The sequence below is a fragment of the Chelonia mydas genome, chromosome 10, assembly GCF_015237465.2.
Source record: "Chelonia mydas isolate rCheMyd1 chromosome 10, rCheMyd1.pri.v2, whole genome shotgun sequence".
Lineage (NCBI taxonomy): Eukaryota > Metazoa > Chordata > Testudines > Cheloniidae > Chelonia > Chelonia mydas.
In genome coordinates this window covers 19,857,030-19,881,776 of record NC_051250.2, presented here as the reverse complement: position 1 = coordinate 19,881,776, position 24,747 = coordinate 19,857,030, and the positions used below count along the sequence as shown (strand labels likewise).

The 24,747-nt window shown below is 40.7% G+C and overlaps 1 protein-coding gene across 2 annotated transcripts in view; it reads left to right on the top strand.

Moving 5' to 3' along the window:
* The window catches only part of BMERB1 (bMERB domain containing 1), a 99,213-nt gene that overhangs the window by 31,727 nt on the left and 42,739 nt on the right, over window positions 1-24,747 (top strand). For both annotated transcript variants that reach the window (XM_007058142.3, XM_043523227.1), the window contains exon 2: window positions 9,860-9,983. In XM_007058142.3, the coding sequence (XP_007058204.1) occupies window positions 9,860-9,983 (124 nt within the window). The remainder of the gene's footprint in view (window positions 1-9,859; window positions 9,984-24,747) is intronic.

Here is a 24,747-nt window from a genome sequence, read left to right as displayed (position 1 = left end):
CATATGTTCCATAAGCATTTAGGAAACTTTAGTAGGAAGGGTTGTTTTAAGTGTTTTACTGAATAATTGAGGGAACTTGCAAAAGTGTTGATTTGCATTTGAAATGGAAACTCCAGACATTTATGAAATTTTAATGAGGATTATCTTTTTATTATGGGATTGGAATAGGATGTGAACCCTTACACCTCATATTGGCTAGTTTAAATCCAGTCCAAGTCAGTAGCAACCTAAAATCATTGCCATCTGAAGGACAAAAACTAGGTAGTCTGAGTGAAACAAGTTGGTGTTCTTGATCCCTTATGTAGTGGAGAAGTGTCTACATTAGAGGAGCCACCATTACAACTGGCATCAGTTGGCATCCTCTTCTGAGAGTCTCAGAGAGTGTTTTTATTGAATGAGCGTGGAGATTAAACTGAAGGTGGTGGATCCTCCAAGTCAGAGGTGAAACAAAGTGGCAGATAGTGTGGCAGTCATGGTTCTGTTGATAAAGTTAGGATATTGTCTCCAAAGCTATCTGTCTGGCTCTTTTATCATCAGCAAATTCACAAGTAAGAGAAATTTGAAGGATGAAGAGGAAGAATGATGCTCTTAGAGAGACAGTATAGTCTCACAAGATATGGCACTGGACCTGTTACTGGTTCTACCAGTGATCTGCTGCATGGTCGTAGGCAGGTCACTTCACTTCTGTGTGCCTCTTTTTCCCCTTCCAACCTTTATCTTTCGAGTCTATGCTGGAAGTTGTTTGGGGCAGGGACTGTCTCTTACTATGTGTTTATACAGCTCCTAGCACAATGGAGCTCTGATTGCAGTTCAGGCCTCTAGGTACTATTGTATAGTAATAATAGCAACAATTTTGTGCTTGTGGCATAAGAGCAGGTGCCACAATATTAGGCTTTTGCACAGATCTTGTGACCTTGATCCTGTGTGACCTTGGACACATCAGTTTCTCTGTGCCTCAGTTTCCTGTGAAGATATGGATAATAGTTCCCTCATTATGCGGCGGTGGGAGACTAAATCAATTCATGTTTGTACAACACAGTGGGCTTCTCTGATGATCAATGCTATAACAGTGTAATGTACTGAAATTATTCCCCATTTTATCACTTTTTCTCACAAATGTGCCTGAAAATGCCTATTATTTCAATTATACATTCTTCCATTTCTCATTCCGTTACTTCAGGATTTTTCCAAAGTTTTATTTGCACGTTGAAAGACTTTGTATTGACTAAAAGTACACTTTCTTTTCTGTTGCTTTTCATTGCAGGTTGCTCATGTTCCTTTTAAGGCTGTCAAACTGGGGATGAAATGTCTTCATTAAATTAATATGCAGTTTTATTATACAGGTCTGCATTTAGATTGAAGCAAAATATGTGTAAATTGCTTTGGCTTTACCCTTCATTCCCTCTCATTATATGTAATATCTTGATGGTTTTATTTCTACATAGTAATTATTTTAATGTTAATGCCTCTTTGTTCATACAGTATTAATATTTCACTTCTTTCTTCTCCACTGACAATTACTCTGATGATTGCAGATAAGGCAAAATATTCTCGTGCTGTCATTTGCTATGATTCAGCTTGGTGTTGTCTTCACTATTGCTGTATGGATCTTGGCTCATTACCAAAGGCTGAGCTTTGATTTCTCTCATAATATATGCTAAAAAGTAGTTGACTAACACACACGCACAATTGCAGTATCAACTCACATTTGCTTTGAATAGAAAGGAATGTTTCTCCTTCGTGTTATGAAGATAGAGTGTTATTTTGTGTTGCAGTCTGCCTAGCCAGAGCCTTATGGATGAGGTTTGTTCATAATTCTAAGGGAATTGAATCAGAACAGTGTATGTCTAGCTCACCAATGGGTCCTATTAAGAGCTTTGCTCAGAGACTTAACATGTTGCTTTTTTTATAGCATTTTGCATTCAAGGAGCTCAGGGTGTTTTATAAACCTCACAACACTCTGTCAGGTAAGGTCATTAATAGACTCCTCCGTATTAAAAGTGGGGAAACTCAAACACAGATAAGTTGTTGACTTGCCCAAGTTTGTAGAAACAGAGTGAGGAACAGGCTACAGAAATTTTGACTCCCAGTCCTGTGATCTCCCCACTGGATCATGTTTCCCTGTGAGCTGCTAGTCGTTGTTCTACTGTCTCTGGATCTGCAGGACACATTGTGCTCTGACCACGCCCTTTCTATTCCCTTCTGCTGCTGGCATGGCTTTAGAATGCCCACTACTCTGGCATGGGGAAGGGCTGGAGTGGGTAGCGTACTGTCTGCTTTGTTGCCTTTACACCTAAGGATTCTCTTACATGAAGGAATTTCCTGCTGCTCTGTTAAAGCAGTTCTCACGGTCACACTTGTTAAGAAGTTATGTTTGGAAAGTTGGACATTCTGGGAAAATAATGTAGTGCCCTAAATTGCATAGCAATGAATATGGATTTCCTTATTTACATAAACTCACCACTATCAAATCCTTCAGTCTCTTGCTCTTCCCCTCTGTCATTTCCACTCTGGAGTTGTCCCTTATTCCCCTCCACCAATATGGCTCCCCCTCCTATCTCTCATATTCCCCACCTTCAGGTTTTCTCCCATCCCACTTCCCTATCTCTGGTTTCAGAGTAGCAGCCGTGTTAGTCTGTATCCACAAAAAGAAAAGGAGTACTTGTGGCACCTTAGAGACTAACAAATTTATTTGAGCATAAGCTTTTGTGAGCTACAGCTCACTTCATCGGATGCATGCAGTGGAAAATACAGTGGGGAGATTTATATACACAGAGAACATGAAACAATGGGTATTACCATAAACACTGTAACATCTGTAACTGTAACTCGTTCACCTGCACATCTATCAATGTGATATATGCCATCATGTGCCAGCAATGCCCCTCTGCCATGTACATTGGCCAAACTGGACAGTCTCTACGTAAAAGAATAAATGGACACAAATCAGACATCAAGAATTATAACATTCAAAAACCAGTCGGAGAACACTTCAATCTCTTTAGTCACTCGATTACAGACCTAAAAGTGGCAATTCTTCAATAAAAAAACTTCAAAAACAAACTCCAACGAGAGACTGCTGAATTGGAATTAATTTGCAAACTGGATACAATTAACTTAGGCTTGAATAAAGACTGGGAGTGGATGGGTCATTACACAAAGTAAAACTATTTCCCCATGTTTATTCCCCTCCCTCCCCCACTGTTTCTCACACGTTCTTGTCAACTGCTGGAAATGGCCCACCTTGATTATCACTACAAAAGGGTTTTTCCCCCCCGCTCTCCTGCTGGTAATAGCTCCCCACTGTATTTTCCACTGCATGCATCCAATGAAATGAGCTGTAGCTCATGAAAGCTTATGCTCAAATAAATTTGTTAGTCTCTAAGGTGCCACAAGTACTCCTTTTCTTTTCCCCTATCTCTGGCTCTCCTATTCAAATTTCCCGATTGCCCTTTGTCTGGATTCCTTCACTCCCATTCCTTCCTCTAGCTCTAGCTCCCCACAGACCCTCCCTACAAGTGAACCCCCCCCTTTCTCCCTTGAGCATGCTTACAACATGATCACCACTTTACAGATATGGCTAGAGCAGTGTGTTAAAGGCTGTGGGGCAGGGTCCGGGTTATGCATTGTTTTGCAATAGAAGACCAATTGAAATTGATTAAATGTTTTTGGGTGTTTTTCTACATTTTCAAATAAATCAGTTTCAATTACAACACAGATTACAATGTGTACAGTGCTCACTTTATATTATTTTTGATTACAAATATTTGCACTGTAAAAATGATAAACAAAAGAAATAGTATTTTTCAGTTCATCCCATATGAGTACTGGAGTGCAATCTCTTTATCATCAAAGTGCAAGTTACAAATGTAGGTTTTTTTGTTACATAACTGCACTCAAAAACAAACCAATGTAAAACTTTAGCGCCTACAAGTCCACTCAGTCCTACTTCTTGTTCAGCCAATCGCTAAGACAAACAAGTTTGTTTATATTTACGAGACATAATGCTGCCCACTTCTTACTTACAGTGTTACCTGAAAGTGAGAACAGGTGTTCACATGGCACTGTTGTAGCTGGCATCGCAAGATATCTACGTACCAGATGCGCTAAAGATTCATATGCCTCTTCATGCTTTGGCCATTGTTCCAGAGAACATACTTCCATGCTGATGACACTTCTTAAAAAAATAATGCATTAATTAAATTTGTGACTGAACTCTTTGGGGAAGAATTGTATGTCTCCAACTCTGTTTTACCTGCGTTCTGCCATATATTTCATGTTCTAGCAGTCGCGGATGAAGACCCAGCACATGTTCATTTTAAGAACACTTTCACAGCAACTTTGACCAAATGCAAAGAAAATACCAATGTGAAATTTTTAATATCGCTACAACACTCAAGCCAAGATTTAAGAATCGGAAGTGCCTTCCAAAATCTGAGAGGGATGAGGTGTGGAGCAAGTCTCTGATGCGGAAACTACAGAACCCAAACCACCAAAAAAGAAAATCAACCTTCTTCGGGTGGCATCTGACTCAGATGATGAAAATGAACATGTGTTAGTTCACACTGCTTTGGACAGTTACCAAGCAGAACCCATCATCAGCATGAACGCATGTCCTCTGGAATTTTGGTTGACGCATCAAGGGACATATGAATCTTTAGCACATCTGGCATGTAAATATCTTCCAATGCTGGCTACAACAGTGCCATGCAAATGCCTGTTCTCACTTTCAGGTGACATTGTAAACAAGAAGCAGGCAGCATTATCTTCTGCAAATGTAAACAAACTTGTTTGTCTTAGCGATTGGCTGAACAAGAAGTAGGACTGAGTGGACTTGTAGGCTCTAAAGTTTTACATTGTTTTATTGTTGAATGCAGGTTTTTTTGTACATAATTCTACATTTGTAAGTTCAACTTTCATGATAAAGAGATTGCACTACAGTACTTGTATTAGGTGAGTTGAAAAATACTATTTCTTTTGTTTTTTACAGTGCAAATATTTGTAATAAAAATAAATATAAAGTGAGCACTGTACACTTTGTATTCTGTGTTGTCATTGAAATAAATATATTTGAAAATGTAGAAAACACCCACGAATATTTAAGTAAATGGTATTCTATTGTTTAATAGCACGATTAATCATGATTAATTTTTTTAATCACTTGACAGCCCTAGTTATAAGGTAAAATTTAAGTGTTTGCTCTGAAACTGTGAACCACCACAGTCAGGAGAGAAGCATTACCAAGTGTGAAATTTGTTTGCCACAGCAAGGGTTATTTCCTGCCGAACAAAAGAAGGCCCATAGATACCAGACAAACCATTGTGGAACATCAGAGGACAAAAGTCTTTTTTGATTGCTCCCCCACACCCATGAAGAAGAGATGTGCATGGGGATTTGTCCCATTAGCTTGAACTCTGGGGGAAGGAAATAAAAATCCCTTACAGGAAGAAACTGCATCTCTAAGCTGCTTGGACTTGGGGAGGGCAAGATTTCTAAGCATAAGCAAGGGATCCCCAGCTGTTTAGTCTGTGTTAGCTGAAGAGGACATATAGATCTTGCATATTACAGCAGCTTCTGTTACCTTTTGAACTTAAGACTGTAACTCATTTGTGTGTATATGTTTACCTGCTTTAACTTTGTAAATAACTTTCTTATATATTTTTCTTAGTTAATACATCTTTATTTGATTTATTATAGGATTGGCTACAAGTGTTGTATTTGGTGTAGGATCTAAGGTGCAACTGACCTGGCATAAATGACTGGTCCTTTGGGACTGGGAATAACCTGAATATTGTGATTTTTTGGTGTAATGGACCATCTATTTCAAAGGCAAATATGCTGGGTGGCACGATAGACTGGAATACCCAAGGGGACTGTCTGTGGTTCCATATTAAGGCTCTTAACTAGTGTTTGAGGAGTTCACACCTTATATTTGGTTGGTGAAATCCAAATATAGAACTCACAACCAATTTGGGGCGTGTGCCCTGCTTCTCAACAGTCTGCTGTGAGTCAGTATTCACACTCCTGAGCTACTCCAGTCAGTTTGGCATGAATGTCTTTCTAAAAGAGATGATGTAGTTCAACGGGCTGAAATGGTGAAATTTTTTGGTTTGTGATATGCAGTAGGTCAGACAGATTTTCACAATAGTTCCTTTTGGCCTTAAAATCTATGAGCTTATAAGGGGGCACTAAAAAATTGGGGAAACTTAACAGGTTGGCACAATGCAAAGGGAACAAGAAGCCAAAGGTCTGACCCTAAATGTCTACTGGGCACACTGCTTTTTTAATACTCACTTCCAGAATTGCTGAGATCACAGTGGGGTAGTTGGTCTGGGTCATAGCAAACACTGGGATATTTATAGGTAGATGTAAATAGTAGGTGAGAAGAAAATTACAATTCTTAAAGTAGAACATAACATTCACTTCCATTTACATGCTCTTGAAAACTGTTTTTAAAACCTTCTGTATTATTTGCACATTTGGCATTTATTGGCTTTAATTCTTTGTAGAATCAGAATGATTTCCTGCATCCTGTTTAAAGCATTTAGGAAATAAATTTGCATCAAAGCTATTTTTGATCCAGCCAGTTAAAATAACTCTGTAGTAATGGAACGCTACAAAAAGCAAAACGATGAATACTGATTCTTTGACCTAGCAATGAAATGAAGTTTTACAAAGAGCAAATTTGGAGCCCTGAGCAGTTCTGGTGTAAGTTTGCCTGTTAAAGGATTCTGGTTAGTAAAAGCAAAAATTATAATTTGTTGGGTGACTCACAAAGCAAAAATAACCCAGCCAGTGCCAATGAACATGTTGGCCAGCTTAAAAGGTTTTTAAAGTACAGTAATGATCCTTTGCCACACTTTCCATATTTTTTTTTAATAATAGGAATGCAATCCATTTTTCTTGTTTAAATCACCAGTGTTTCTGTTTCTTCCAAGGCTTCTTTAGATTGATTCCTGCTGTAACTTCCACTAGATATTCTATGTAATTCTGCCCATTGGTCTTGTGGTAGCACAAAGTGGTACATGTATTGGATTGAAGTTCAGAACTTTAGAGTGGTCCCTTGATCCCAGACAGGCCAGGGCTGGAAGGGCTTTGCATTAGGCACTAAGGCCAGAATTTCCAGAAGGGTTGGATTTCAGCTCTCATTTAGGCACCAAAATAAGTGACTAGATTTTCAGAAGAGCTTTTTGGAAAATCTGGCCACAAGTTTCACAATGGAGAGAATCATATAAATCATAAAAATAGGTCTTTTCCAGCTCCTATTAGGACATCTAGATCACACCCCTGCCTATGGAAGAGATTCTAACAATGTTCTAACTGAAAAAATCTTCACTTTGCAGAGGAAACAAGTCGTGTTCATAGTCTGCTCCCTTTCCTTTAGCCTGCCACCCATTAGAACTGCAAAGCTCCAGCCTCAGCGACCTTCATCAGAGGGACTTCTGTGGTGTCCGGGGAAAGCACGTTGTAGAGGGATGGTTCCCTCATGCACATTTTTTGACCTGTTTTGCTGCCCTTTGCAGTGTGTAGCAGAGGGAAGGATGGGTCTAAGTGTTTCTCCTTCACTTTGAATATCTGCATTTCCGATTATTTTCACCCAGATGGATAACTGTTTTCTAAGATGAATCCCATTTTGTTGCCTCATGTCCAGATTTCTCACCTCTCAAAATTCCTACATATTATTTCTGTTATTTGTAAGGCCTCCGTTTAATAGTATATATACTTTTCATTAATGTTCTGTTTACTCCACTGGTCACTAATAACATTCAGTAAGATGGGACCTAATACTGATACCAGCTAGAAACCTCTCCTAAATGAAATACATCACCATCATCATCTATAATTTTATCCTTATTTAGGCCCTTTAGTTTGTTTCCAGTCCATGAGACAGAATCAAGTCAATTTGGATTAATGCTGATAATAAGATTAACTTCCAAATATACTGTATAACATTCCTTCATCTATTGGTTTCGTAGTTTTATTTAAAAAGCTATCAACTTTTGTTCTTTATAAATCGGTGCTTCTTTTGCTCATGGTTCTATTATCTTCTAGCCATTTAATGATTTTACTTTTCTTTTCATATTTGCTCCATTGTTTTACTAGGAACTGAAATTGCCAGTCTGTAGTTGCCAGGGTAACTCTTCTTTCCTTTTTTGAAGATTGATTCCATATTTGCTTTTTTTCAGTCCTCTGGTACTTTCCCAATTCTCCTCAACTTTCCAAGAATAGTTGGAATAGTATTGGTGAGTTAGCTAATACGGGAGCCATGTTGATTGGGGGTATTCTAAGGAAAACCACACCTAGATGTCTTCCTCTATGTTAATAATAAATAATAATAATAGTCTATTTTTTATACAGCACTTTCCATCATTAGATCTCAAAGCACTTCACAATCTTCTTCCTGTGAGACAGGAAAGTATTTTTCCCCAATTTAACAAATGGGGAATGGAGAGGCCAAGTGACTTGCCCAAGGTCTCACAATGCGGCTATGGCAGAGCAGGGAATGGAACCCTTGTCCCAGGTCAGTGCCCTAACCACTAGATGGTCACTGTAATATGAGACCTTAAGAGCAGTTGGTAGAGTAAAAAGGAAAACATAAGGCGATTGATGGTGCTTGAAGAGGGATAAAGCAACAGAGGGGACTGTAGCTTTATTCATATTCCAAGTCTTCTGTGTAAGATGTTCAGCTGCTTGGATCTGGTGTTTATGGTGGTACTTTCATAATTTGTTTCCTTGTAATTGGTAGAGCTGCATTCTCCTAATTCAGAAATGTAGCTAATGCTACAATTTCATTTTTTGTTTTTTCGTGTCCTGTACACATGTGTGTTCAAATGTAGCGAGTGAGTTTTGGTGTCTCAGTTTTTGTTATTTATTTGTTATACTAAAGGGGCCTAATTTTCAGAGGTCAACTGCTCAGCACTTCCTGAAAACCAAGCCTCTTTAAGGTGCTTCCCAAAAACTGAAGCACCCCAAAATCATTAGTCTCATTTTAAAATCTTGGCCAAGATAAATAAATGTGATAAAACATCAGCATAAGGTTTCCTGGAGGTCAGAGTCCTCCTTCCCAAACCAACTCTTTGTAGACAGATAGTACCTACTTCTACCAATAGGGAAGAGAGAACATGTCAATTACACAAAAATAATAATAAAAGGGGCCTGCCTGATCCTGCCACTTGCTGAACACCTCCTACAAAGTACTGTGTATCCTCCACTCCACCTGATTTCAGTGGAAATCATGATTACTAGCATTTCACAAGAAGCATTCTGTGCTTCACAGGATTAGACCCTTAGCCTCTTATACACACTCTTTAGACTGTTCTCTTTAGCCTCTTCTCTGATGGGCCCTTTTCTCTGGGCTGTCCTTTTAACTGCCTGTCCCATTTAAATAAATGGAGTTCCAGGAAGAATCATAGGAATTAGAGATGAAAAATTCTTATTAGTTCATTTTGTCCATATCTCTTCCAATGCAGGATTGTTCACAAGAGTGAATTCTTGTAGCTGGTAAGCTTTGTAGCAGTTATATTGCTGTATTTTAAAAGCCTGTAGTGATGTAAAATAAGGCACAGCAGCTCTAACAGTACACTGGGTTACTGTAGGTTAGGCTTTCTTTTGAGCACATGTCAAATCGTATTAGAGATTTACAGGAATCCTTTTATTTTTAAATGATTAAAATAATTGAAACTACCCAGCAAAACAAGAAAGGATCAGTCTACCTAGCATCCAGCTAGTATGTTCCCTGCTACCCACATTAATTACACCATGGCATGGCACCTCTGTGATTAAGTTGTATTCTTTAAAGATCCTGCTAAGTTTAGTTAGACCAGCCTCATTCATTTCCTGTCTTCCTTCACACACATAGATCAACTTGACATCATCTCAATGGCTGAAACAACAATGATGCCTGAGGAAATCGAATTGGAGATGGCAAAGATCCAGAGGCTTCGGGAAGTCTTAGTCAGAAGAGAATCAGAGCTCAGGTTTATGTAAGTACCAACTCTTCTGGGAAAATGCTAAGCAAAACTAATCAAAATAGGAGTTTAGGTTTTTTTTTTATCCATTTGACACTTAAAAAAAATGAAGAGTGCCCATTTTAGCTGAATGTTTGCAAAATGCCACTGGGAAATGATTTTTTAGTTGCAAAGGAAGTTAAAAAATTTTATTCAACATGTTTTACAGAATTTACAAAGAGGATCTATTGCTTACAAAGGGAAACATTGGCGCAATGCTTCTGGCAGATCATGTTTTCACACCAGAGCTCGTATCCTAGGTGGGGAGTGAGCATGGTGTGAAGAAACAACAACTAAATTCTACTCAAGTCTCATTGAAGTTAATGGAATCTGCACAGGAATACCCGAGGGAAGAATTTAGCACTATTCATATAGGGCCAGATCCTCTGCTGGTGTAAATTAGTGATTACATTGATTTATACCACCTGAGAATCTGGCCCTTTTCTCTCCCCACCTATACACCCATTTTAAAGGACAAATATATAGCCTGATCCTTTAACCCTTACTCATGCAAGTAGTCCCATTGGCTTCAATGCTCCCTCACTCTCCTCTTTGACTCACTTGTGTGAGTAAAGCGGGGTTGGCCTCCTATTTTTTTTTTTACAACAAATCATGCAAATATTTTTTTATCCAGCTCTGGAAATTGCACTGTTAGTTTTCCGAGTAGCAGCCGTGTTAGTCTGTATTCGCAAAAAGAAAAGGAGTACTTGTGGCACCTTAGAGACTATGTTAGTGAATTTCAGTCCAGAGCAAATGTACAGCCATAGCTTACAACCTTTTAGAAATAATAGTTTGCTGACAGAGTCTTTGGAGTGATACTGCTAAAATAAACAAGAACAAGATTGGTTTTGTCACACCTGCTTCTAGGTAATCAAGTAAATACTTGGCTATCAGCTTCTATATAGATAGAACCGGGTCAGGCAAAAGCCTTGCCAGGGACACCTGTATTTCCCTTGACATTTTCTGTATCAAACAGTGCAAAGAGATTGAAATAAATTATCCTACTGAAAGAGTACAGCAGTAGCTGGCTGTCTCTCATACTTTCCTACATTCTCTCTCTTCACTTGATCTATTTTTTCCTCATTTCCAGCCTGCCTTTTTCATTTCCCCAGTGCTCATGCTCATAGCTGTTCTAGCGCTCCTTTTCTCCTGTCAGGTGGCAGAGTCAGCAGATTAACATGGAGGAGCTGACAGTCAGACTGTTGAAAAGGGAACTTTGCCAAAACTGGCACCATCTACAGTGCTTTCCCAGTGTTCTCCATAATATGAATACACTCTGCTTAATCTGGAGGAGCATGGAGCAGCTGTCCACCTGCTGAAGTAGGACAGCTTCTCCGAGCACATACCACCTGTGCTGCTCTACATTGACTTTGGGATGCAATTCAAAATGTGGACAATGATTGATAACTTTTAAAGGCCTGAATGGTCTGGGATCTGGCTGTCTTGCAGGCTGCCCCTTGCTCTATTCCCCCCTACAGTAGATAAAAGCATCTAGAATACTCTTGCTATTGGTTCACAAGGTGAGACTCTGAGGCGGGCTGCAATGACTTCTCTCCAACAAGGGCCTCCAGCATTGGAAATTGCTTCCCTTCATAGTCCCTAAGAGCCCAAGATCAGTGAACTGCTGTGACAAAGACTAGTAGACATGCTGGAACATGTGTCTATTTGGTTTATTTCTTCTGATTTTTACAAATCTTCTATTTTATTCCTGAAAAATGAGAGGAATATTGCCAATGTTTCCATAAGCCAGCTCAGCAGGGGTTCTTTACTGCCACTCATTATGGATAGCTCATGTAAGTTGTGGTGGGTTTTATTTTTATAACTCAAACCCTGCTCCCCCTGAAGCTAACGATACAACTTCCATTAACTTAAGTGGGTCCAGGGCTAAGCATTTTACAGCTGCTCAAGCCATGCACGCTTTATAAATGAATCTATTAAAATACAATAAAAGGTAGGTACTTGCATTTATGGATGAGTTTATTACTTTCAGTTGTTTCCTGAAGTAAAGGAATTGTCGATGTCCTGAGACCAGTGTTCTGATAGTTAAGGCATTTTAGTAGCTGCATTCTCTTGCCGGGACTTGGGTCTCTTTTGAAAGATTTGTATAGTCAGCTGTATGGCCTGAACATGGTGAAGGGCTGAACTGGTTCTGCCAGAGTTTGAACATGTGACCACTGAGAAACTATCTATGCCATGTCTAGTGCTCAGTCCACTAAGTCTTCTCCAGCTTGGATGAGAACTTGAGTCTCTAATTAGTTCTGCTGCTACTTTAGATTTTCAGTTAATGGCATGATCAAAGCAAGCCAAAGAGTATTTGCTGATGGAGCCCAGAGCGTGGAAGCGTGAGGGACTGGGACAGAGTTTAGTAAGTGTGATTATATTCCTTATAATTAACCAAGATGCTAAAAGACTTTGGTATTGGAATATTAGACCCTTTTTTGAATTCATATGACAGCGAAAACAAAATGATGCAGTTATTCCAGATCAACTAACTGACCTTGCCACAAGCAGACTGGTTATTTTTTTCCTGTTACTTCTTCCTTTAGGCATGACTTTCCTTCCCACTCTGTGATGTTGCTCTTTTGTGTCCTGCAATGCCAACCAAGTCAATGAAATCTCACATTTACTATGTATTACTGCCTCTGCTTAAGAAAAAAGAAAATAAATTAACTGGAACATAAGTGGGGCTGACTCAGACTCTGAATATGCTCTAAACCATCAGCACAGTGGTGGTGCCACTTCCCACCTTATAACCTTTAGCTTAGTGCACTCACCTGGGATGTGGGAGACCTGGGTTCAATTTCCCCCTCTGTCAGAGGGTGAAAAAGGATTTGAACAGGGGTCTCGCATTCTTAGGGGAGTGCTTCAACCACTAAGATATGGGATATTGTGATGTGCAGTGTCGTCCTCTCTTGTTTAGTCTCTCCTAAATTTGGATAAATAATTAAAGCGTCATTAGGCCAGAGAGACTAAGACTGAGAATAACTCTATATCTTAGTGGTTACGGCACATCGTGGGAGGTGGGGAACCCAGCATCCAGTCTCCCTGCTCCAATGACTAATTATTTATACAAAGTGGAACAACTTCAACAGGAGAGATTGAGAGAGCCCCAAATCTGAATATCCCAGAACTCAGTGGTTAGAGCATTCACCTGACAGGAGTGGGAGACCCCTGTTCAAATCCCTTCTCTCCCTGGCTGAACTGGGGTCTCCTACAACCCTCGTAAGTGTTCTAATGAGGGGGATAAAAGGTATAAGGTGGCTCCTACTCCAGTCAGACTTTGAACAGGTCCTGATCCAGTACGTGGCCTCTGAGCACACCTACCAGATTGGGCCCTGCATGCAAGTGAGGTGGATGAATCCCTATCTTCCCTCACTTCGTGGATCACTCTGTGGAAGACAGAAGACAAGTGTTCAGATGCATAGAGTGAGGCAGCAGAAATTTAGGTGCCAGGGAAATTTAATTGCAAAAACTTAGGCACTGAGTGTGTTTAGGGACCTACAGGGTTAGGCAGCAGCTGAGAGAGTTTTGTGGGTCACAGTGGAGACTAAAATTGTGACTTAGGGTGCCTAAGTACCTTTGTGGATCTGTACCATGATGCCTAAAGTTAGGCATCTAAATAATTGGCCTGATTTTCAGCCCTATAGCTCTGACTGAAGTCAATGAGAGTTGTGGGTCCTGAGTCGCTCTAAAAAGAACATTCAGACCACTTTCCAACATGTTTAAATAATGATTTAGGTGCCTAACTTCAGGCACCAAAGTTTTAAAGTGCAGGTTTAAGTGTTTTGCTTAAGGTCACAGAGGAAGTCAGTGTCAAAGTCAGATTGAGGACTCAGAAATTCCTGTCCCCAAATCCCGTGCTCAGATCATTCCATTCTCCAAGAGCCATTAAAGATAAGGGCAACCATGGACTGAATTTTAACCTTTGGGGCTTCCACAATTTACAAGTAGGATTTTCAAAAGCACTCACCATAAGTCTAATTCTATAATATCTTTTCAAAGCCAATTATAAAATTCCCATTTATTTCAAGGGACAGAGTGATTTTGAAAATCCCAACTATACTTTTACAACAGTGGTCTAAACCATTCATTTTCAGCAGTTTGTTTTGTTTTCATTTAACTACAGAATAGCATCCCCAGTTCTCTGAGAGGAACCTAGGGAGTTGAACAACATTATAGATTCTATTTTATTGTGATTTCAATGTTCATAAATCACAAATAGTAATGGAAAGAAAAAAAAAGTCATGAAATGTACTGCTAGGTATCTATTAAGTAACAAACAAAATGAAAATTTTATTGCAGGTAACATTTTTACTGCAGAGAGTATACATATTTAAATGCTTTAGATTAATTTTTCTTCCTTTAATTCAAAATCTATAACAGGCCACTGTTTTCTGAAAGAATTACTTTTGCCAGATGCATCAATTTTACCACTATTGCATCACTGCGGTTAGAAAGGTCTCTCCATCTTTTAAACTTAGTTTAATTAGATAATTAAACACCAAGGACTATCATTTACACAGATAGTTAAATGTAATTAGACATTTTGTAATTTTGTTTTTAAAAAGCTGTCTTTAATACTTTTATAATTTGATCCAGAGCTTTCAGAACCACTGACTCCTGAGAGAATCAGCAGCAAATACGTTTAATCACAGAACGTTGACTTGGCTCTGGGCAAGTGGTCACTGGAGATGAAGCAAATTAAAAGAGGTTTTTCCATTTCAGTATATAAAGCTTCTAAAATAAAACCCATCCCCAGAAACCTGCTGCTCAGTCCTATCCCACTTCACCAAAGATTGCAAAAATGGACAGTTCCTAGTGGAATAATGGGGTTGGAGCAATTGTCTGCATTGGTTTTCTGTTAAAGTTCATCAGGTGTTGTTCCAGGAATTTCCCCATTGCCTGATGGTCTCTGCACACAAGCAGGGCAACAAATCTCCAGTGAAATTCATCTTTGCCTGTTGGGTAGGTCTGGCTGATAGAGGAGTTTCATAGGATATTGAGCCACATCTCCCATCAGATTGTCAGGGTTTAAACAACAGTTAATTCCACATATAGGGTTATAATTACACGTGTTCTTGAATCCATGGGACACTGAGGACATCACATATGCACCATGTCTTGTACTGCCATGGTACCTGCCTGTCTGCATTACCTACCCCAGCCTAAGCTAATTCCCACCAGGAGCTCTGCTTCCATCTCTATTCTCATTCCCTCCCTGAAGCACATGAACCACCATCCTCTTCCTCAGCCAATCCATCAAGCATCAAAACATCACAATGATTTTAGGGAGATGAGAGCTACAGGCTTCCTGCTTGCCATTCAGCACCACCAGCGCTGCCTCCCAGCTGTTCCATGCTGCCAGCAATTCCTCATCCCGACCCCCAGTTTGAGAACCCCTGCCCTAGTGTGCCTGTGGATCTGATGGAAGAATTTTAGCCTAGCTTAATTACAGATCAGTTATTATAACAAAAACCTACCCTTTGATGATGTAGTTTAGGAGCTTTTATCTCACTGCTTTTTCTACTCATATTGAAGTGTGAATAAAAATAGAGGACCAGATCCCCAGTTGGTGTAAATCAGAGTAGCTCCAGCTCCAGTGAAGTCAGTGGAGGGGTACAGATTTACAGCAGATGAGAACCCATAGATTTCTAACTGAAATGATATGATGTTACTTTTCTCAGGAGGTTGCACTCTAACAAGCTCAGCAAAGGGTTAATGGAGCGATAATAAAATTCACTTATACTGGAGGCTTGAAATGGCTTAGGAATAATACAGTGCATTGCCTTTGATAGTCACAACATTTACTGCAGCACATATTTTATCCAATGAAATATGTGCTGCCATGAACAAAGGACAATTGGTGAAGAGAATTTCTCCAGGTTAACAGTTTCTAGTAAAAAAAATAACTAGTGAGGCCTGGCTGCTCAGCAGTCAGTTAGCATTTCCCAACTATCTTGTCTTCTGTGTATAAATCAGCAAGAAATTATCCACTGGTATGTGATTTCATGGATAATGTAATATTCCTTCAGGCAGGTCCTGTTTATGATCTATGTATCATCCATTTCCTACTTCGCATTTTCTCTTTTTCCCTCCACGCAGCATGAGGTGCAGTTGAAGGCGACTATCCTGCCTTTATTGTGGTTTAGAGACTGATCTGCTTGCCTGGAAAGTTAAGGTGTATGAATCCAACTCTAGTTATTGCAGTTGGTGCTGAAGTGCACCATGCTGAAGATAAATTCTAGATTCTTCCCCACCTTGAACAAAATGACACGAATTACTAATGAATCTTGTAGGAAAACCTTCACTAAGGATAAAATGAAATGTGTGGCTTCTGTGTCACTAGACAAATGTCAGCATGTTACATTACAGCATTCAGATTGGTAACACTCCAGTATTTAAATAGGACCTTTACTGAATAGGTCACTGCCACTAGGAGCTTTGTAAAAGTCATCCCGATGGGGGGGCATGAGGAGGACAGTCCAGGCGGCTGATGAGATAAAAGCTATACACATCATCATCATTTTTTAAGGCTAATTTTAAAGCACTTGATGATGGCGAGGGAATATCTGACTTAAACTGTATTCAGCACTACACTTTAACTTCCCTGAAAGTGTATGTATGTGTGTTCTATATTAGATGTATATCCAAGTTGCAAAGTTCAGGTGAAGTCGTCACGTCTTTGGTTTTGGTTCAGACCCCTCTCTAATACATATCGTAGACATCTTCAAAGGGCTCTACTTTTCTGCGTACCATGTTAGGATTATGTCTGAAGAACAAGTAGTTTCATACTAAGTGCAATTTTTTTCAATCTTTTAAATTTGACATTTTGATGAAATTCTGAATTGAAAAAAATGAGAACAATTTCAATGAAACTGAAGTAAGTTCCTGCCCATTTTTTTGACCAGTCATAGAACTGGTTGAAGTTTTTTTGAATAAAAAGAAGCGGGATTGGACAGGATGCCTCTGAGAACATTTGCTTTGTTCATCTACCACCTCAATGAATCTAGAACATCCTGAGGCATGGTGACAAACTTTTGAAGACTGATTTGATGTGTAGATTCAAGATGTCCAATGCTGCCTGCATCACATTCTGAGAATAGCAAAGGGAGCTACATAATTGGTCCCTGCCATCAAACCCATGAGACCCAGTAAGATGATTACCTTCCAGGATGGGCAGTCTCAAATTTGCAAAACCACTTGCTCTATTTTTAGTAACCTGTCGTCTGAAAGAAAAGTTTTCCCTGCTTCTGAGTCCAGTATAGAACCTGTAAAAGGAATTCTCTGAGGTGGCCAGAAAGTTGATTTTTTTTGACACTGAGATGCAGACCCAGATCCGGAAAGACGAAGATTGTAAACATGATGTGGAGTAACACATCCTCACGTGAAGTAGCTTTAAGCAACCAATCATCCAAATATGGGTAAACAAAACTACCTTATTTTCTCAGATGTGTTGCTACTACAGAAAGGCAGTTTGAAAAGGCCCTTTGTGCAGTTGACAGGCTGAACAGGTACACCTTGTACTGGAAATGGTGCCCACCACCATGAAATGCAGGTATTTTCAATACTGTGTGAAACAGAGATATGAAAATAAATGTCCTTTAAATCAAGAGTGGTGAACCAATCCACAGCTGAAAGCAAGGAAATTATGGAGGCCAGGGTTAACATAGAAAACCAGAACTTCTAGATATACCTGTTCAATTTTCCTAAATCTAAAATCGGACGAAGACTCCCATCTTTTTTCTGTGTCAGGCAGTACCTTGAAAAGATTTTTGGGTACCACCTTGACAGCTCCTATCTGGAGCAGCTTATGTTCTTCTGAATAATATTGTAAGAAGGTTTCCTGAAAGGGGAAGGGTAGGGAGAATTAAGAGGGGGCAGTTTTTCAAACTGACTGGCCCAGCCCTTCTCTATAATCTCTAGTACCCATAAGTCCAAGGTTATTTGTTGATGAATTGGGCTAGCTTGTCCGCAAATAAAAGAAGGGATGGATCCTGGCTGATTGGTCTGTGACTCTTGATCCTCACATCAAATCTGGTGTTCACAGAAGATGAAGGGGTCTTCATCTTAGGTATCTGACAGATGCTTTTTATGCTGGGTCTGGAATGAAGACTGAGATTGCTGATGCTGTTGCTGATTACTCTGATTTGAAGAAAAATAAGTAGACAACTGAGGGTAGTATTGCCCCTGGTATTGAAAAGAAGGAGTAGGAAGTCCCCTTCTGAGTGAGGAATAGATACCCATAGAACGAGCAATGGATCTAGTTTTCTTTAATTTTTCCAACAGTTCATCAGTCTTATTGCTGCAAAGACCATCTCCTTTGAATGGGAGATCTTCCTCCTTGACTCTAATGTCCACAGTCAAGAAAGAGGAATGGAGCTGAGATTGCTTCTTCAAGGTAACTGCGGATGCCAGTGCTCTGGTGGAAGAGTCTGAAGCATCAAATGATTCTCCGAGGGCATGCTTTGCCATATGCTGCTGTTATATCAAAATAGCATTAGCCAGTCTTTTATCTCCTGTCAAATCTTGGACAAATAAGCCATCCTTTCCCATAAGTGGAATTGATAACAGGCCATCATTGACTAGTAATTAGCCACTCCAATTCCCAGAGAAGAGGACAAGAAAACTTTTCTTACAGGTGTATCAGTTTTTCTTTCCTCTCTATCAGCAGGAGTAGAGTGAGTTTGACCAGACCTAAACCTATACTGGCAGCAGCCACCATTAGTGAATTTGCACAGGCTGTGAATGAAAGTAAGAGAGCCATTCATGTAGACTCTAGTACTGTTTGTTTTCTTGGAAATAGGTTGACAGGTAGCAGGAATTGACCAAACAGTCTGGGCAGACTGCAACATCCTGTTCATGGAGGTAGTCACAAGAATGTCAAGTACTGGATGGGAGACTTCCTCCACAGCCACCAAAGGTAAATTTAATGTGGGTACCATGCAATCAACAAGGTCATGCAGTTGCAAAGCATCCTCAAAACAGGAAGAAGCAAAAGTTACACCCACATGCTTGTCAGGGAACAAATGGGGATGAAAGTCAGTATCCATTTGTTCCTGGTCCAAAAGAGGAGGTGTCTCCTCATCCTCTTCTTCAGAAAGTGTATCAGGTACAACCAACTAAGCTACAGATAGATCTGGAGTAACCGGATCTGAAGAGTGTTGAGCCACTGGATCCTTATTAGATGACACTACACCTCTCCATGTATAAAGGAGGATGATCCAAAAGTTGTTGTGGTGGAACCCAACAGGGCCATGACAGTGGTGGAAGTTGTGGTGGAACTCAGATCAGGGCTGACAGTTTCTTCAGTAGCTGGGATCTGGAAATATACCTATAAGAGGAGAAGCAAAAGGATAAGGGAAGAATCAGATTTCTTGATTCTTCCTCTAACCTCCTCCAAAGACGACCTCGGATCTGTTATGGATCCACTGGAGACAGTGATGGAACTGCAGAGTGAAGAGAAATAAAGGGTGAAAAATCTTTCTGGAGATGCCATAGGTGTCTCAGCACAGCTGGAAGCAGTGAACAGTGGCTCTAAGACACCATTCCACTTGCTCATTCCTGGACCAGGAATAAACCACAGGAAGTATAGTCATGAAAAATCCGATGCTAACTCATTATTGACAAAATCTGAAAAGTATTTCAGTACAAAGAAACCAGCCTGCAGTTGAATATTTTCATTCTGAAGCTAGAAAAGGCAGCAATAATAATTACTTTTACTTACACATGTAAAACTGGACAAGTCATTTACAACACAAACTTTGCTTCTCTACAAAAGAAAAAGGACACTAAACTATCTAAACTGCTACATGCCACAAAGAGCCACAACAGTAGTTCCCTTAACCCACCCAACAATATAGTTTCCAGCTATATTCTTAGCCTGGCAGAAGAGTCTGTCCTATGTTGGGGCCTCTCCTTTTGTCCCTCCAGACCCACAAACATGATACAGTTCTGTGGTGACCTAGAATCCTACTTTCGACATCTCCGACTCAAAGAATATTTCCAACACACCTCTGAACAACATACTAACCCATAGAATCCTTCCTACCAACACTACAAAAAGAAGGATTCTGGGTGGACTCCTCCTGAAGGTCGAAACAGACTGGACTTCTACATAGATTGTTTCCGTTGACATGCACGGGCTGAAATTGTGGAAAAGCAGCATCACTTGCCCCATAACCTCAGCCGTGCTGAACACAACGGCATCAGCCGCCTCAGGAACAATTATGACATCATAATCAAAAAGGCTGACAAAGGAGGTGCTGTCGTCATCATGAATAAGTTGGAATATGAACAAGAGGCTGCTAGGCAGCTCTCTAACTCCACATTCCACAGGCCATTATCTTCTGATCCTACTGAGGATTACCAAAAGAAACTACACCATCTGCTCAAGAAACTCCCTGAAAAAGCACAAGAACAAATCCGCACAGACACACCCCTAGAGCCCCAAGCAGGGATATTCTATCTGCTACCCAAAATCCATAAACCTGGATGCCCCATCATCTCAGGCATTGGCACCCTGACAGCAATGTGGATTCTCCTCAAGCCCTACGCTACCAGCACTCCCAGCTATCTTCAAGACACCACTGACTTTCTGAGGAAACTACAATCCATCGGTGATTTTCCTGAAAACTACCATCCTGGCCACTATGGATGTAGAAGCCCTCAACACCAACATTCAACACAAAGATGGACTACAAGCCGTTAGGAACAGTATCCCCCATAATGTCACGGCTAACCTGGTGGCTGACCTTTGTGACTTTGTCCTCACCCACAACTATTTCACATTTGGGGACAATATATACCTTCAAGTCAGCGGCACTGCTATGGGTACCTGCATGGCCCCATAGTATGCTAACATTTTTATGGCTGACTTAGAACAATGCTTCCTTAGCTCTTGTCCCCTAACACCCCAACTCTACTTGCGCTACATTGATGACATCTTCATCATCTGGACCCATGGAAAAGAAGCCCTTAAGGAACTCCATCACGATTTCAACAATTTCCATTCCACCATCAACCTCAGCCTAGACCAATCCACACAAGCGGTCCATTTTCTGGACACTACTGTGCTAATAAGCAATGGTCACATAAACACCACCTATACTTACCTACATGCCTCCAGCTTCCATCCAGGACACACCACACAATCCATTGTCTACAGCCAAGCTCTAAAGGTACAACCGCATTTGCTCCAATCCCTCAGACAAAGACAAACACCTACAAGATCTCTATCAAGCATTCTTAAAACTGTAGTACCCACCTGCTGAAGTGAAAAAACAGATTGGCAGAGCCAGAAGAGTATCCAGAAGTCACCGAGTACAGGACAGGCCCAACAAAGAAAATAACAGAATGCCACTAGCTGTCACCTTCAGCCCCCAACTAAAACCTCTTCAGCGCATCATCGCAGATGTACAACGTATCCTGAAAAATGATCCCTCACCCTCACAGATCTTGGGAGACAGAACAATCCTCGCTTACAGACAGCCCCCCAACCTGAAGCAAATACTCTCAGCAACCACACACCACTACCCCAGAAACCTATTCTTGCAACAAAGCCCGATGCCAACTCTGTCCACATATTTATTCAAGTGACACCATCATAGGACCTAATCACATTAGCCACGCCATCTGGGTCTCATTCACCTGCACATCTACCAATGTGACATATGCCATCATGTGCCTTCTGCCATGTACATTGGCCAAACCGGACAGTCTCTACGCAAAAGAATAAATGGACACAAATCTGACATCAGGAATCATGACATTCAAAAACCGGTAGGAGAACACTTCAACCTCTCTGGCCACTCAGTAAAAGATTTAAGGGTGTCAATTTTGCAACAGAAAAGCTTCAAAAACAGACTTCACCGAGAAACTGCTGAGCTTGAATTAATATGCAAACTAGATACCATTAACTTGGGTTTGAATAGAGACTGGGAGTGGCTGGGCCATTTCCCTAAGTTAAGTATCCTCACACCTGCTTGTCAACTGTCTAAATGGGCCATCTTGATTATCATCACTACAAAAAAGTTTTTTTCTCCTGCTGATAATAGCTCATCTTAACTAATTAGCCTCTCACAGTTTGTATGGCAACTTCCAACTTATCTGTGTTTATATATAGATCTTCTTACTGAATGTTCCGTTCTATGAATCCGATGAAGTGGGATGTAGCCCACGAAAGCTTATGCTCTAATAAATTTGTTAGTCTAAGGTGCCACAAGTCCTCCTTTTCTTTATACACATGAGGTTTACTTTAAATTTTAATTTGCTCACTATCAAATGACTCTTTTTTCTATTTCTTCTGGCTCATTGATCTGGCATTGAATATGACTATTGGATGGCAAAGTGTCATGTACAGCAACATGCAGATCCCTAAGCTTTACACTGGGTAAGGGGCTTGAGGAAGGAAGAAGAGTCAGAATACATAAGAGGCATCAACCAGAGATATGGTAACAGTTTATTGGCTATATTTTGCTAAGCAGAATAAGGGCCAGGCAACTGATGCACGATGACCTCTGATTATTATTACCTATTCCTCCCTATTTGTTTTTTATACTCACCTGTTGTCTCTCATCATACAATTAAACTGTAAACTCCCTCAGGCAGGGACTGTTTATTAAATGCGTATACAGGCTTAGCACAATGGGGCCCTGATATCTGATGAGGGCATCTAAACAGTACCACTATGCAAATAAATAATATGACCAATAGCAAGAGAATTTAATTGTACAGATTAGCACAATAGCTAATAGCTGCTTTCCGATCATGGGTGTTCTCATACAGGTAAATTATAAACTTCCATCTTTTATAGTATTATAATCAGATAGAGCCATATTACTTACCAAGAGTTTCTCAAATGTTATGTCAGATCACAGACAGCTGCAGCAGCACAGGAGCCAGCAAACAGAGCTGTAAACAGGGCAGTTTGAGTGGAAATTTGTAAGGGGAGTTTGGGGGGAAGACTAAGAGCCAGACAAAGGAACAGACAGGCTAGCGAAGGGAGTGTATGGTGGTCTGGCAGTGTTTTGGTGCTCGCTGAGAGTTTGTTTTGCTGTGGGTGGTGGTGTTTTGGTTTGGTTTGTGTTTCCCAGACTAACAGGATTTAGGTGAGAAGGCACTGACAGACACAGAGGCAGCAGTGGTAGTGACCCAAGTAGTGGAAGACACAATGAAGATGACTGGATGTAGAAGCTGTGGCATGTACATGATCCTGGAGGGGGTACCTGAAAAGAGTTTCATCTGCATGAAGTGCCGCCTGATAGAGCTGATGGAAGAGAAGATCTGAGGACTGGAGATGCAGGTGGAAACTCTGGTTGAGTTTAGAAGGGTTTCGAGTGGATGATGGAGCAAAGACATGAGGAGGCTGAAGAGAAAAGCTCAGACTTGCAGATGGAAGCGGGACCAAAGATCTGAGGGGATACTTCTGGGTGAGGAAAGTGGACAATGGAAGCATGTGACTAAGAGAACCAGGCAGAGAAAAAGACGGGCTAGTGAAGGAGAAATAGAGCTCAGGAACAGGTTTGCGGAGTTGGAAAATGAAGAAGGAGCACAGCACGTGGTCACTGAAAGTGAGAGGGCAAGGAAGAAGAGCAGCTAGTCCTATAGGAAGAGGGCAAGAGTCAATGGAGATAAACACCAAATACGAGCCCCAGGAGGATATGGGATGGGTTGCAGAGGATTGCAAGGGACAATAGGAATTGAGAGGACTTGCAGCCAGAGGGAACAGGGGATAGACTGGAGAATTGCACCATCGCCAGGAAAAGGCAGGTCTACATGACTGGGGACTCCTTACTGAGAAGGATAGACAGGCCCGTAACAAGAGCTGATCCAGAGAACAGAAGGGTGTGCTGTCTGCCAGGTGCTAAGATACGAGATGTGGACCCGAGGCTGAAGAGGATCCTAACGGGAGCAGGAAAGAATCCACTGATTGTCCTTCATGTGGGAACAAATGATACTGCTAGATTCTCGCTGGAACATATCAAGGGAGACTATGCCAGGCTGGGGAAGACGCTTAAGTAAATTGAGGCTCAGGTGATCTTCAGTGGGATTCTGCCTGTTCCTAGAGAAGGGCAACAAAGGTGACACAAGATTATGACGCTCAGAGGGCTCAGGTACTGGTGCTATAAAGAGGCCTTTGGGATGCATGGCCACTGGGAAGCATTCATGGACAGAAGACTGTTCTCTCTGGATGGACTTCACCTGAGTAAGGAGGGAAAGACTTCTAGGATGGAGGATGGCACAACTGATCAAGAGAGCTTTAAACTAGGAATCTGGGGAAGATGGTTGGGAGATGTCCAGGTAATCTCCATGCCAGATTTTAACACTGAGAGGGAAGAAAATGAAGTAAGAAAGGATACAGCCATGGGTAGGAGAATGGACATAAGGAGAAAGGGTAGTGTACATACCAGTCTAATAGGTGATACTGGCGGTAGAATGTATGTGCCTAATTGGGTAAAGAATGTGAGCGAGGCCAAAATTAAGATGTTTGTACACTAATGTGAGGAGCCTAGGTAACAAAATGGAGGAACTAGAGCTACTGGTGCAGGAAGTGAAACCAGATATTATAGGGATAACAAACATGGTGGAACAGTAGTCATGACTGGAGTACGGGTATTGAAGGGTATGTGCTGTTTAGGAAAGAGAAATAAAGGCAAAGGTGGTGGAGTAGCATTGTATATCAATGATGAGGTAGATTGTAAAGAAATAAGAAGTGATGGAATGGATAAGACAGAATCTGTCT